Below are 13,525 nucleotides of genomic sequence, written 5' to 3'. Positions count from 1 at the left end.
AAGATCTTCCTCCATATCCATTCCCCTCCTCCTTCCTCAGAGTGGGTCATGGGCATTGCTAGTTCTTGCTCAGTGTTTATATCTCCTTCTCTCTGACACAATTTTGTCTTTACAAGGCACTCACACCCCCTCCAATTCCTCAACACCTTCACAGACTTCCAAAAAACAACAACAATAACAACAAAAAGTTCCCTGCTCTCTACAAAATCACTTTTGGGCTGGAAGTAACAAAAACAGTGGTTGAGCATTGGTTGAGTGTCTTGGGCTTTGGGTGGTAGTGAAGTGAGGTCTGAGAACATCAAAATTATAACTATTAGATCTGTGGTTTGGATATTTTGATCTGTCATTCCTTCACAATGGAATACTCTGTAGCTGTAAGGAATGATGAAATCATGCTGCAACAAGGATGGAACAGACTTTATCTTAAAACAAAGATTTTGTTACCTCCCACATTCAGTTATGTGATCCCACAGGGAGTTGTCCCCCAGTTTAAGATAAAGGTCTAGACCTGATCAGGCAGGCAGATACAGGAACACATACACACACTTTAAAAGAATATGAGCCTCCTTCTGTTCATAAGTGGGGTTCACACTGTATACAGCGTCCTGGGCTCGTCCTGGGCTCGCTTCTGTTTCTTTGCACTTGTTCATGGACACACCCCCTTAGCAAGACATGAAAGAGTTTCTCAAAAAGTTTGAGTGCCAGAGTGATAGCACAGCCGAAAGGGCATTGCCTTGTATATGACCAACTCAGGTGTGCGGGACCCGGGACTGAGATCTCCAATCCTACTCCGATTGGGACTGGGCCTCCTCCTTCTCCACCCAGACCCCCCATTTTCCAGTAGCTTGGCAGCCACACCCACAAACTGCCCCCTGTGCCGCGTAATCCCATCAATGGCCAAGATCCAGAGACGATAAAACCAAACTCCCAGAAGCACGTGGCTGCATTTGCGCCTAAGCAACCTCTTGTAGCCTAGTTCTTGCTCTTGGAGAACTGACAAGCTACCGAGAGTTTCCTGCCCACGTGGGAGGGCCTGGTAAGCTCCCCGTAGCATATTCATATGTCAAAACCAGTAATAATGATGGGTCTCATTCCCCTGACCCCGAAAGAGCCTCTAATGTGGCACCATTGGGAAGGATGAGTAAAAAGAGGCTTCTGAAATCTCAGGGCTAGGATGAATGGAGACATTCCTGAGACCCCTTGAGAAAATTGACGATCAACAGGATGATAGTGATAGTGATAGTGATCTATCTAGATATGTACATATATATATATATATATATATATATATATAAGCAACACTTTAAGAGTGTTGTTGTATTACACTGTATTCAACTGTGTGGGGGGGCAATTTGTGCTAGGAAAATCTTTTTGTTTTCTTTCTTTGTTTCTTTGCTTCTTTGTTTCTTTCTTTCTCTCTTTCTCTCTCTCTTTCTCTCTTCCTTCCTTCCTTCCTTCCTTCCTTCCTTCCTTCCTTCCTTCCTTCCTTCCTTTCTTTCTTTCTTTCTTTCTTTCTTTCTTTCTTTCTTTCTTTCTTTCTTTCTTTCTTTCTTTCTTTCTTTCTTTCTTTCTTTCTTTCTCTTTCTGCTTTTGGGCTACACTCAGCATGTTCAAGGGTAACTTCTGGCTTAGCACTTAGGAATCACTCTTGGTGGGCCTCAGGAGATCATATGGGTTTCTGGGGGTCGAACCCAGGTCGACCATGTACAAGGCAAATGCCCTCCCCACTATACTAACGCTCCAGCTCCTAGGAAACCCTTCCTGAGGCTGTGGCTGCATTCAGACCAGGGTGGAATGAGGACTGACCCCCTTTCTCCTCTCTGCTCAGGTTGCAGCATGCTGACTCTCCTGTCCTCGGTCACTGCGGCCGTCGGTGGCCTCCTGGTGGGTTATGAGCTTGGCCTCATCTCTGGGGCCCTCCTGCAGATCCGAGCCTTATTAGCCCTGTCCTGCCACGAGCAGGAGATGGTCGTGAGCGCCCTCCTCATCGGGGCCTTGCTGGCCTCCCTCACGGGAGGAGTCCTGATCGACAGGTACGGAAGAAGGGCCGCCATCATGCTGTCGTCCTGCCTCCTAGGCCTCGGAAGCCTGGTCCTGATCCTCAGTTTATCTTACACGCTTCTGATCGTGGGACGTATTGCCATCGGCATCTCCATTTCCCTGTCCTCCATCGCCACTTGTGTGTACATCGCAGAGATTGCCCCCCAGCACCGGAGAGGCCTGCTCGTCTCCCTCAACGAACTGATGATTGTCATCGGCATTCTCGGGGCCTACATCTCAAACTATGCATTTGCCAATGTATCCCATGGCTGGAAGTACATGTTTGGCCTCGTTATTCCCTTGGGGATTTTGCAAGCCATTGCCATGTACTTTCTTCCTCCAAGTCCCCGGTTCCTGGTGATGAAAGGTGATGAAGAAGCAGCTAGCAAGGTTCTGGAGAGGTTACGAGGTATTTCCGTTACCGCAGAGGAACTAACAGTCATAAAATCTTCCCTGAAAGATGAATATCAGTATAGTTTTGGAGACCTGTTTCGTTCAAAGGACAACATGAGGACCCGAATAATGATTGGCCTAGTGTTGGTCTTCTTTGTCCAAATCACGGGCCAGCCGAACATTCTGTTCTATGCATCCACTGTTTTGAAGTCCGTTGGCTTCCAGAGCAATGAGGCAGCCAGCCTCGCCTCCACGGGGGTAGGTGTTGTCAAGGTGGTCAGCACCATCCCGGCCACTCTTCTGGTCGACCACATTGGGAGCAAAACCTTCCTCTGTGTTGGCTCTTCGGTGATGGCCGCCTCATTGGTGACGATGGGCATCGTGAACCTCCACATCCACATGAACGTCACTGATATCTGCAGAATCCACGGTCCTGCCAACCAGTCCTGGGACAGCTTAACGTCTTATGGTCCGGGAAACCTGTCAGCCAGCAATGACAGTGTTAAAGAGTCTTTAAAGGGGATCATTTCCCACAGCAGAAGCCCAATGATGCCCACAAGAAGTAACATGGATACAGGAAAGCATATGAGCTTGGCACCTTTACCAACTGCTGCACTGAGCCAAACTGAATTCCAGGTGGTCGCTGACCCAGTGGAAGTCCCCGCTTTTTTGAAATGGCTCTCTTTAGCCAGCTTGCTTGTTTACGTTGCTGCTTTTTCGATTGGTCTAGGACCAAGTAAGTATTTTATTTGTTTCTCCTTCCCTCTTCCGCTTTGTGAAGGCTAATGCATCACATTTGACCCATCATAGATTTCTACGGCTATAGTAGCTCCTACAAGTAACTATTAGAAGCAAGATGGGGAGGATGGTGGTTTCCTGATGTTTCTGCTAATGTGAAAAGTGTGTCTGGCTTCTATCTACTTTGCAAACTGGATAGTGATAGTACTGAATCAATCAAAGGATTAGCTTCCCATTATCTGTCAGATGAGAGTACATTAACACCAATTGGCTGGAGATATCTCAGACCTGAAGGATATTTATTGCCCAAGTGAATTCTTGCTTTATGAAAGTAAATACACTAGAATAACATTTCCTCCATCCATTCCTAAATATCTCCATAGATGCAAGAAAAAAATACCTTGTTTATATTTTCTTAAAAATACAATAGTAGGTGTATTTCAGAAATAACAAAGAAGGGAAGTATAAATTGGGAAGGAGGATGCATCCTTTATGTAAGTATATTTTGTAACAAAGAGTAACTTCCCAGGGTACTTAACTTTCTTCCTTTAAACAGAAGAATGGGAATTAAATTAGTTCTCACTGAACAGATATTTTACAGGGAGATAGCTGCAAGTTGATTTTATCTATCTAGTCAGTCTACTTCAATAGGTAAGTCTGAACACTTTTCTTGAGCAACTTTCTTGACGTCATCAATGTTTTGTGGGATTCTTTTGTCTTTTAGTTTTATACTAAAAGGCTAAACCTTTCTGCCAGAAAGAGAATGCTCTTTTTTTGCATTTTATATTTAAACTATTAGATTAAAAATTAAGATTAGTGGCTAGAATAACGCCTGTAATAATATCAAAATCACTGAGCCCAGAGCCAAAAGTAAGCCCTGTGCTTATTATTAGTGAAGGATTCTATTAAGTGTTGGAGGAAACCGTGGTGAACAAGGTGGATACTGTATCTTCAAAAAAATTGTAATTGAACAGAATAAGCTACAATCTCTGTTTATTCTTTCTGTTCAGCAACCAGCAAGCTTAGATTCAGTTAATTAATAACTGGATTTGCACATAGCTGATATGCTCTCTCTTCCAACTCAACTTCATCATCTTTTAGTCTACTCCTACTTCTAATTCAGGTAAGTCTCTAGATAATGATTCATACATGACATTGTGCAGAAAGAGCGAATCTGATGGACTCTCTTCATTGCTTTAACTCCTATCTAAGTGTTCAGATCTATTTCTAGCCTAATCAGCTGTGGTAACATTGGGCCATTTGAGGCAAAATACAGATGCCAGAAACTTGGCCTTGTTCTGGCAGTGTGAGCCAACTGATGTGCCCGTAAGAAACCAAACATGTGCCAATAGAGTAAACACACCACTCTGATCTCTGTTTCTAAACTCTGACCCTGGTACTTAAGAGTATACTGATAAGACATATTGATGAACAATTTCCTGGAAGAAGATTTATGCTATTATTTCAGGATTCATTTATATGGGGTATGTGTCTGTGAAACATTCTGTCTTAGTGAGTTTCGGCTGCTATAACCAATTACCAAAATTTGCATGCCTTAAATGGCCAACATGTATTTCTCAGTCCAGAGGCTGGAAAGCCCAAGTTCTTGGTATCTACAGATTTGGTTCTTGGTAAGGCCCCTTTTCTGGTTTGCAGAGGGCCACTTTATTTCTTTGTCACTGAATTGCAGTCAAGGACAGAAAGAGTTATTTTGTGCTTTTCCTTACAAGTGCACTAATTTTACACTAATTCCAGTTTAGGGTCTTCACTTTTATGACCTAATTATTTCACAAAGGACCCTCCATACACCATCAGAAGGGAAATTGTGATCTAGTAACCACCTTGTTCATATGTTCCAGTGTATAATTTTTGTTGTTGTTGTTGGATTGTTTTGATTTGGGTCACACACATACACTCGGGTTTATTCCTTGCTCTATGTTCAGGGTTAACTCCTAGAGGTGTTCAGGGGACCATCCATGGTGCTGGAGATCAAACTCAGATGCATGCAAGCCAAACGTTTTATCCACTGAACACTCTCTGCAGCCCAGCATATGAATTTTAGGGAGCACACAGACATTCAGTCTCTAATAATAAGATACAGTTACTTAGCTACAGAAAACGAACGATATTTGCATTTACTTTTTTTTTCAAACATTTTTTGAAGTCCATCATAAGGGCAAGATAAGATATGTATTGTGCTGTAATAAGAAGCAACTTCACCTTGTGAATTTTAAATATTAATAAAACAAGTTTTGATCCCTTGACAAAATTCAGGTGGTAGCCTCTGCTCCACTTATTAACTTTTGTGGCATCTTTATTCCAACATATTTATTATAAAACTAAAAATATTTCCTTATCATGTCACTTTCTGTGCTTCAATCTTTTAAAGTGTCATGAATTAACTAAGAATCTAAGAAAGTTTTACCATAAAGAAAAAAGATATCTGTTTTATGTTTTATTTCAGAGAATCAGTTTGCAGAGAGTATCAAAGGACACATTCTGGTTTTGTTTTGTTTTTTCTTTTTGGGCCACACCCAACAATGCCAGGGCTTGCTCCTGGCTCAGTGCTCAGAGATCACTCCTGGCATGCACCACATGGCATGCTGGAAATTGAATCTGGGTTCACAGTCTGCAAGGAAAATGCCTTACCTGCTGGACTCTCTCTCCAACCTCACTCATCCAATTTTAAAAATAAGGGCTGAATCTCAGAGAGGTTAAGCAATTTGCTCAAATAAATGGAACATTATTATTTGGTCTTCCAAAATTTAATGTTACCCCAAGACAAGTATAGGCAATCCCATATTGGTCTTGATAGCAAATATTAATTCTGTCTAGTTCAGTACCCTCTGGGAAGATGCACTAGAAATAAGAGTGAATGAAAGGAGTGGGTCCTTGGTCCATCACATACAATTATTAAATAGCCCCTTTGCTTTTTAGACAAGCTAGAGACAGCTTCACTGGGAAGCTCAGCATGGAAGTTGAGCAAATCACCTTTTCTAAGGCTGAACTACAGAATAAAAAGAGGAGAACAGTAAGAATACAGAAGCCTTTGTTGTATATTTGACTAAGCAACAGAACTTGATTTATATCGAGTGTAATGTCTGTATTGGTTAGAATTCAAGCTTAGCTGCAACAAAGACCAAAATAACGGAGGTTGAAATAATTTATGTATTTCTTTCTCATTGCTTAACACGCAGAGCTGAGTGGTTCTGGGTATTGCTGAGTCTCCCAGCATCAGACACCACGAACCTACGAACAATGTCCTCTGACTTCAATGTCAGTCAGTAGTTTCGGTTCTCAATCTTTCTGTCTATCTAAAGCATTAAGATACATTTTAAAATTTCATCACCCATTAGTAATAGATAATCCCTTGAGAAAGAGTGTAATGCACAAATTGTTGTCAATTAAAGGAGAGTGGGGTATAGAAAGGTTTGGAAGATAATATGATGTGAGCAATTCTCTTAGGGGAGAAGGACCACAAATGATGTGAAATAAGAAGTTCCTTACTGGGATTAGCCCTCACAGGATTGTGGGAGAGATGGAGAAAGTAAAGATCCTAAGGGGGGAGGGAAGACAAAGGTTATTGCCTCTGCCAGGTCAAGCTATAGGAAAGCAGAGTGACACGGGAAAGTGACCTTGCTAGGACAGACTGGAATCTGTGAAGACTGGAGCCTGCAGCTGTCCCTCATTGCTTTGACTGACAACACAGGCCTCTTGCAGAGAAGCCATGTCCTTTCACAGAGGGGCAACCCTGGCCATGTGTTTTGCTTAGCTAGAAGTGATCTGGCCACACCAGCTCTTCCACCACACCAATAAGAAAAACCAATAGTTTGCAATACCTGTGCACAAACTGCAGTGATGCCCAGACCCTGTACTTTTCTTTTCAGCATAGGGCTGAAGGGTCACTTGGGCCTTTATGGTGTCCTGTTTTGTTTTGTTTGTTTTTTTTCTTTTATTTTCTCCTAACTCTAGTTCAGAGGTCCACAGGGAAGGGATGAGAATTGTGGGAAATGTAGCTTCAACTCTGCTAAGTTGACATGATTGCTGATTAATAAACTGGACTAAGAGAATTGATGTGAAAAATATTTCAGAAGGTCAAGGGCTCTGAAATTTTCTTTTCAATTGTAATAGACACATTTCTTTTAATCAAAGTATCAATTGTTAAAATGTCAGCTCTATTCAGACTACTTCTAAAAGAGAGATGAAGTCATTTTGTTAATGTCTCATAACCTTTGTTTCATCAGTTGTAAAACTGAAAATACTTCTTCACTAATGCATTGTAAAAGCATTCCTGTTTTTTCTAAGCATCATGAATTATTTCCTTTGAGTTGATGATTCTCATTTATCTCCCCTTCTGTCATCTCACATGATTTTAGTTCCTTTTTTTCCCTGTGAGTACTGGACTTATCCACTTGAATGCTTTATGAGTACCAAGCACAGCCGCCTGATGCTAAATTATCTTTTCTCTTATACGGGAGTATTATCCTTTATTTTCCAAGGGGCAGTCATTCTTCTAGTCTCTCGGTTCTGATGCCCTGCAAATTTTCCCAGTAAATTCAATGATTAAAATCTCTTATATTGGGCTGGAGAGATAGCACAGCGGGTAGGGCGTTTGCCTTGCACGCGGCCGACCCGGGTTCAAATCCCAGCATCCCATATGGTCCCCTGAGCACTGCCAGGGGTGGTTCCTGAGTGCAGAGCCAGGAGTAACCCCTGTGCATCGCCAGGTGTGACCCAAAAAGCAAAAAAAAAAAATCTCTTATATTCACAAATGACTTTTGTATTTATTTCCTTTCCCATATCTGCTACCCTACTCTGCCCTTTGACTCATTGTAAGAAGCTTCTCTTAGTTGTCTTATGTTCCAGGTCTTTCTCATGCCCATCCAATCTTCATACCAATATTCCTTAAATACCATTTCCTTTATATCACTAAAGCTCACAAATATTCTATGGCTTCCTACTCTCTATAACACCAGAGAAGTCTTAAGTTTTATCTTACAAGATAAAAAGATTAGAAATCTTTCTCGTCCAACACTTTCCTTTTATAGCAAAGAAACAAGAAACTCTCAAGAGATCACACTGATTAAAGACTAGAATTCCAGGCCTACATGCTATGCTCTTTTCACTATTATCTCATCCATCTCTAAGGGGAAAGCAGCATAATTTTCAAAGCTTTCTATCGTCTCATCGAACTATCAAATCTAGAGGGAGTCACTTATGTTGTAGTCTATGGAGTTGCATAGGCTTCTCAGAGAATGTAAAGCTCTGAGGCACTGAGAGCAGTGAGGTAGTTATTTTATTTTTCTGGGATTCTTTATCTCCCACTGCCCTACACCCAAATCAAGAGACATAAAGACTTTGTTGCAATCATTTTCCTTTCCTTCTACTCTAGCTAAACTTTCCCATCTTTAAAGTCAACGTATGAATTCACTCCATTTCTTAGAGTTCTACATTTACAGGAAATGCTAGTGTGTTTCTAGTGTAGAGTAAATTAAAAAAACCCAGGTTCTAATTTCCAGTTTTCTGCCTATGTGATCTGTAAGCAATTTAGCTTCCTTGAAACTATTTTTCATCTATACATTAAGCATAATAATGATTGACCTAATTCACACGATATAGAAAGGGGGGGTCAGTGCAAATGTTTGGAGTGTTTGGAATAATATAAACTATGCTATACATGGAAGATATAATAGCACTGCACAGTAATCCCGTTGTTCAATATTTTGCTCAAGTGGGCACCAGTAACGTCTCCATTGTGAGACTTGTTGTTACTGTTTTTGGCATATCGAGTATGCCATGGGTAGCTTGCCAGGCTCTGCCGTGCGAGCAGGATATCTCTGTAGCTTGCTGGGCTCTCTGAGACTGGCAGATGAATTGAACCTGGGTCGGACGTGTGCAAGGCAAATGCCGTACCCGCTGTGCTAGTCCTTAGAACATAGTATATTTTATATGCTTTGATTTATTAACCAGAATATGGTTAATAACTCCAGCCCCTGTAACATACACTTTAAGAAGCAAACTAAAAATCAAGCAAGCCAGAAATGTTTGACTGGCAAAAAGACTCCTGTTCCTGCCAGATTCTGTCATGGAGATTTTTCATAGAACAGTCAGTCCTTCTCTTAGACCTGATTTCTAAAAATCGTTTTTCTGATTTTTGTCTATTAAGAAAGATGCAAAGGAGTTTAAGTAGTGGTCAGATATAAGTAGAGGGAGGCATTCAGCAATCTATTTTTAAGCCAAAATGTTTATTTAGGAATTTCAGGAAGAGTCTCATGGGATGGTGGTGGTGGGGACACCATTATTTATTGCTATAGCATAGGGGAGAGAGTCTTTTTGCTATTTCTTAGATCAGAAGCAAAGCTAGTGGGATAGAGAATCTCGGGGCTGAAAAAAATAACGGATATAAAAAGGGATATAATGTTTCACCTGCTAGTTTTTCCAACTGGCAATTGCAGTGCCAAAGACCAAGTTGAACATTTGTGCAGGAAGCTGAGGTGCTGGGATGTTGTCTGCAACAGAATCCCAAATCTATAACCAACAAGCATCCATTCCAAGTGTGTCATTGAGGGCTGTAATTGCTACTGAGGTTTGTAAAGAAGAAATTTGGATAATTGTATCAGTTCCTTGCTAATATTTATTACCTTATGTTCACACTTATGCTGTTATTTGTTCTTTTCTTAAAATATATAGCATTGGAAATCTAATTCAATTACTGAAATTGTTTTTCTAGAACTTCAGAATAAGCTGCGTGAACTCAGTGAGGCTTAAAGATATTTATTAGGAGCAGGACTTTCAGAACAGATCTTAAAATATTGCAAAATGTAATAATTTGATGTGATTATTGCTCAGGTATTTAATTTAGAGAGCTTATTGCCCATAGAGAAGCAAATCCTTTGTGCAAATAAAGGTAGAAAGGCAAAAAGTACTTGCTGTTCCAAAGTAAAATTGAAAGCAAGATTAACCCATATTTATTAAACCTTCTTAAATATGAGTTGGCTTAGAACAACGTGGCTTGATTGCATTAGGTCACAGAATAATTTTCCTCTGCCAAAAACTATTTCTATTTTTAAGTTAAATGTATGCCCAACTTCATTTTACTTTCTGGTACTCTATTTCCCTAACTTAAAAATATATGGTTACTCTGACATAGAACTCCAGAGAGGATATGCTTTTGATACTAATTTGTTTTATTTTTTGCATTTGTAATATCAGTATTCTAAGATATCATAAACTATCATAAGCTTCATTAGTATGCTGGAGGAGTTCACAACCAAACAGGTTAAGAGAAAAAAGTGATGATATCCATACTTATTTATGGAATAGAGAGAGACAAATTAACATAACAGACAGCACTGAACAATGAAAAGCCCTTAGTATAGAAATACAGAACTAATTATCAAAGAGCGGACCAAGGAGAGGGCAGGAGAGAAGACTAGAGTAGAAGACATAGAGGGACTTTGGTAAAAGACTATGAACACTTTGGCGGTGGTGATGGTGAGTATAGTAATTCTATTTATTGATACCATAAACTTTATTTTTCACAAGGAGTACACTTTCCTGTGCTCAGGGTTTGCTCCTGGGTCTGTGCTCAGGGGTCACTCCTGGTGGTACTCAGTGGACCGTATGTGGTACTGGGAATTGAACCCAGGTAAACTGCATGAAGACTAGCACCTACTCACTGTGCTATCTCTCCAACCCTGATACCATAACTAATATAATTACCTAAATCTTACAAAACAAGTTAATAAAAGAACCTCTACCTTCCATTCATCTGTAGCTTTAGAATGCCTACATTAAAAAAATCAGAGTCTATATCCTACTGCTTTTACCAGAAATTTAGTAAACACCTGGTTTTCTACTTAGCATTTTTTGTTTCAAAATGTTTAAGTTCTCACTCTTACTCATCACTGTCTGGAGAGAGTTCTGGTGGTCATTTATACTACTCCTTTTTGTTATAACTGAAAACATTATCATCGTGGTACAGCCTTTAGGGTGCATTAAAGTTTCTTGAAATTGGGAAGACACAGGTTCAATATAAAAACTTCTAGTCATGGTTCAAATGTGAAGCAGAGATGAGCCAAAACCAAGGCATAAAGCTATCTCATGAGTGCATCTAAGGAGCTAAATGCACAGGATTTCAGTTCTTTCTAAAGCACTCTCTATAACTGAGAACACTATGTGTGCCTGTCCTTTTCCCAATAATTATTAGAACTTCTTTAAATACAAATACTTCTGTGGGGGACTGGATAGATAGTGTAATGGGCAGGGCACTTTTGCATGTGCCCAATCCAGGTTTGATTCCTGGAATCCCATATAGTCTTCCAAGCACTGTCAGGAGAGAACCCTGAGTGCAGAACCAGAATTAATCCTGAGCATGATCAGGTGTGGCTCAAAAATTTTAACAATATCTATACATAAACTCCTTTTCTTTATCATGATTTCTTTTTTTTAACTTTTTATTGAATCACCATGTGGAAAGTTACAAAGTTCTCAGGTTTATGTCTCAGTTATACAATATTCAAACACCCATCCCTTCACCAGTGCCCATATGCCACCACCAAAAACCCCAGTATACCCCCTGCCCCACCCCCCACCCCAAATTGTATAACTGATGAATTTCACTTCGTTTTCTCTTTACCTTGATTACATTCCATATTTCAACACAAAACTCACTATTGTTGTTGGAGTTTCCACCCAAGAGAGACAGCCCTACTACCAAGGAAGCATTTGATAATTAGTTTTCCATTGCTGAGAATGAAGAGATATTGTAGCCCCATTGCTCCAAGTACATAACTCTTTTTTTTTTCCTTTTTCCTTTTCCTTTTTTTTCCCCCCTCATCCTCCTTCCCGAGCCTCATAGTATGGTGTATGCCACGCCGCGTTTCTCCTTGAAAGTGGGAAACAACCAGGAAAGAGGGATATTTCCTCTTCTCGGCCGGCGTGGGGCTTTTGCTTAGTTCACAGTCCAGAGAAGCGGCTGCTACATTAATAACCTTCAATATTTCAACAAAAACTCACTGTTATTATTTGGAGTCCCCCCCCCCAAGTCAGACCTGTTAAAAAGGAACCATTTCACATTGCTGACAATTATAGATGTTAAGTCCACATTCTTGCGGTTTTGGATTTCTGTATAAAGAGCAGGGAAAATTCTGCCAGAAATTGCATAGCCCAGCTCACAGTCCCAGTGCATTGCTGTAAGAAGTCTCTGGAATCAAAGTCTTTAGGCGCAGAGGGTCCGTTTCACTCTCAGCAGCTCCGAATTTATTTGGACCAAGGGCCTGCCGGTTACACCCATTTCCCATGATTCCCTAGGAGCCCCAAGTGTAAAAATCGAATACCTCTGGGTTAGGAGTCTTAGAAGATGGCTCCTGCCATGTGGATGTTGCTGCCGCCTCCATTTTCTGTGCAGGAAGACAGGGTGGGGAGGAAAGATCCACCCCCGGGCAGCACAGAGTTGCAGCCCAGTTCATAGTCCCAGTGCATTGCTATTAGAAGCTGCGCTGGATGCCCGAATGTGTTAGGTCTCTGGAATCAAAGTCTTTAGGCGCAGAGGGTCCGTTTCACTCTCAGCAGCTCCGAATTTATCTGGGCTGATTTCTTTTATTCTGAGCAAACAGAAGGAATTTGAACTAGGTCATGTAATAAGTTTGAAAACAAGTGTCTGACTATCATCCCTTTGTGAACTTTGTAGTCACAAAGCAAAATCTTCGACTGAATACAGGTGACAAAAAACCCTTTTTCCCAGAAAGGCATGGATTCTCATAAGAAATCATCTTGGAGTGACCAGGAGGCTAGGATGAGGTAGAAAGCTGTGGTAATTCATCAGCCTATATTCTCATCCAGCACCGCAATATTGGGCATGGTGCAAAGTGTGGGATTCAGGATGGTGAGTGAAATCTACGCACACCCTCCTGGACCTTCAGGAGGAGGAAAAAGTGCTGACATTGAGGTGGAAGTAGGAGTGTTAAAGAAAATTTTTAAAGCGTAAGATTGCTTGGAGAAATTTCCTTTTGGATTAGACATCATGAAAGTCCTTTCTGTGTTGGTGATACTTGGACTGAGGCTTTGTATGACAATAGTAGTGTGTAGACAGATCCAGGAGAATAAAGTTAAGCGGAAGTGAAGGTCTCGAGAGGGACTTGAAGATTTAGACAACAAGCAAGAATTCTTGTGGAGGTTATAAAACACGGTGCTTGATTTTGGTCTGCCTAGGCTTTCACATCAGACTGTCTGACTGTCAGTCTCAACTCCATAGTGTAGGGTATGGGGCAAATCAATTTATCTTTTTAGGATACACTTCTTTTCTTTATCTAGAGACTGAGTGGTGGTTTCTTCCTCGTAGCATAATGCTGGA

The 13,525-nt window shown here is 40.9% G+C and overlaps 1 protein-coding gene across 3 annotated transcripts in view; it reads left to right on the top strand.

Moving 5' to 3' along the window:
- Nucleotides 1-13,525, top strand: part of SLC2A12 (solute carrier family 2 member 12) — a 97,976-nt gene that overhangs the window by 19,951 nt on the left and 64,500 nt on the right. For all 3 annotated transcript variants that reach the window (XM_055135220.1, XM_004609083.2, XM_055135221.1), the window contains exon 2: nucleotides 1,829-3,169. In XM_055135220.1, the coding sequence (XP_054991195.1) occupies nucleotides 1,829-3,169 (1,341 nt within the window). The remainder of the gene's footprint in view (nucleotides 1-1,828; nucleotides 3,170-13,525) is intronic.

Source organism: Sorex araneus, chromosome 4, assembly GCF_027595985.1.
Source record: "Sorex araneus isolate mSorAra2 chromosome 4, mSorAra2.pri, whole genome shotgun sequence".
NCBI classification, from domain to species: domain Eukaryota; kingdom Metazoa; phylum Chordata; class Mammalia; order Eulipotyphla; family Soricidae; genus Sorex; species Sorex araneus.
Note: the sequence above shows the minus strand (reverse complement) of the source record. Positions and strands in the feature narration are given on the sequence as shown.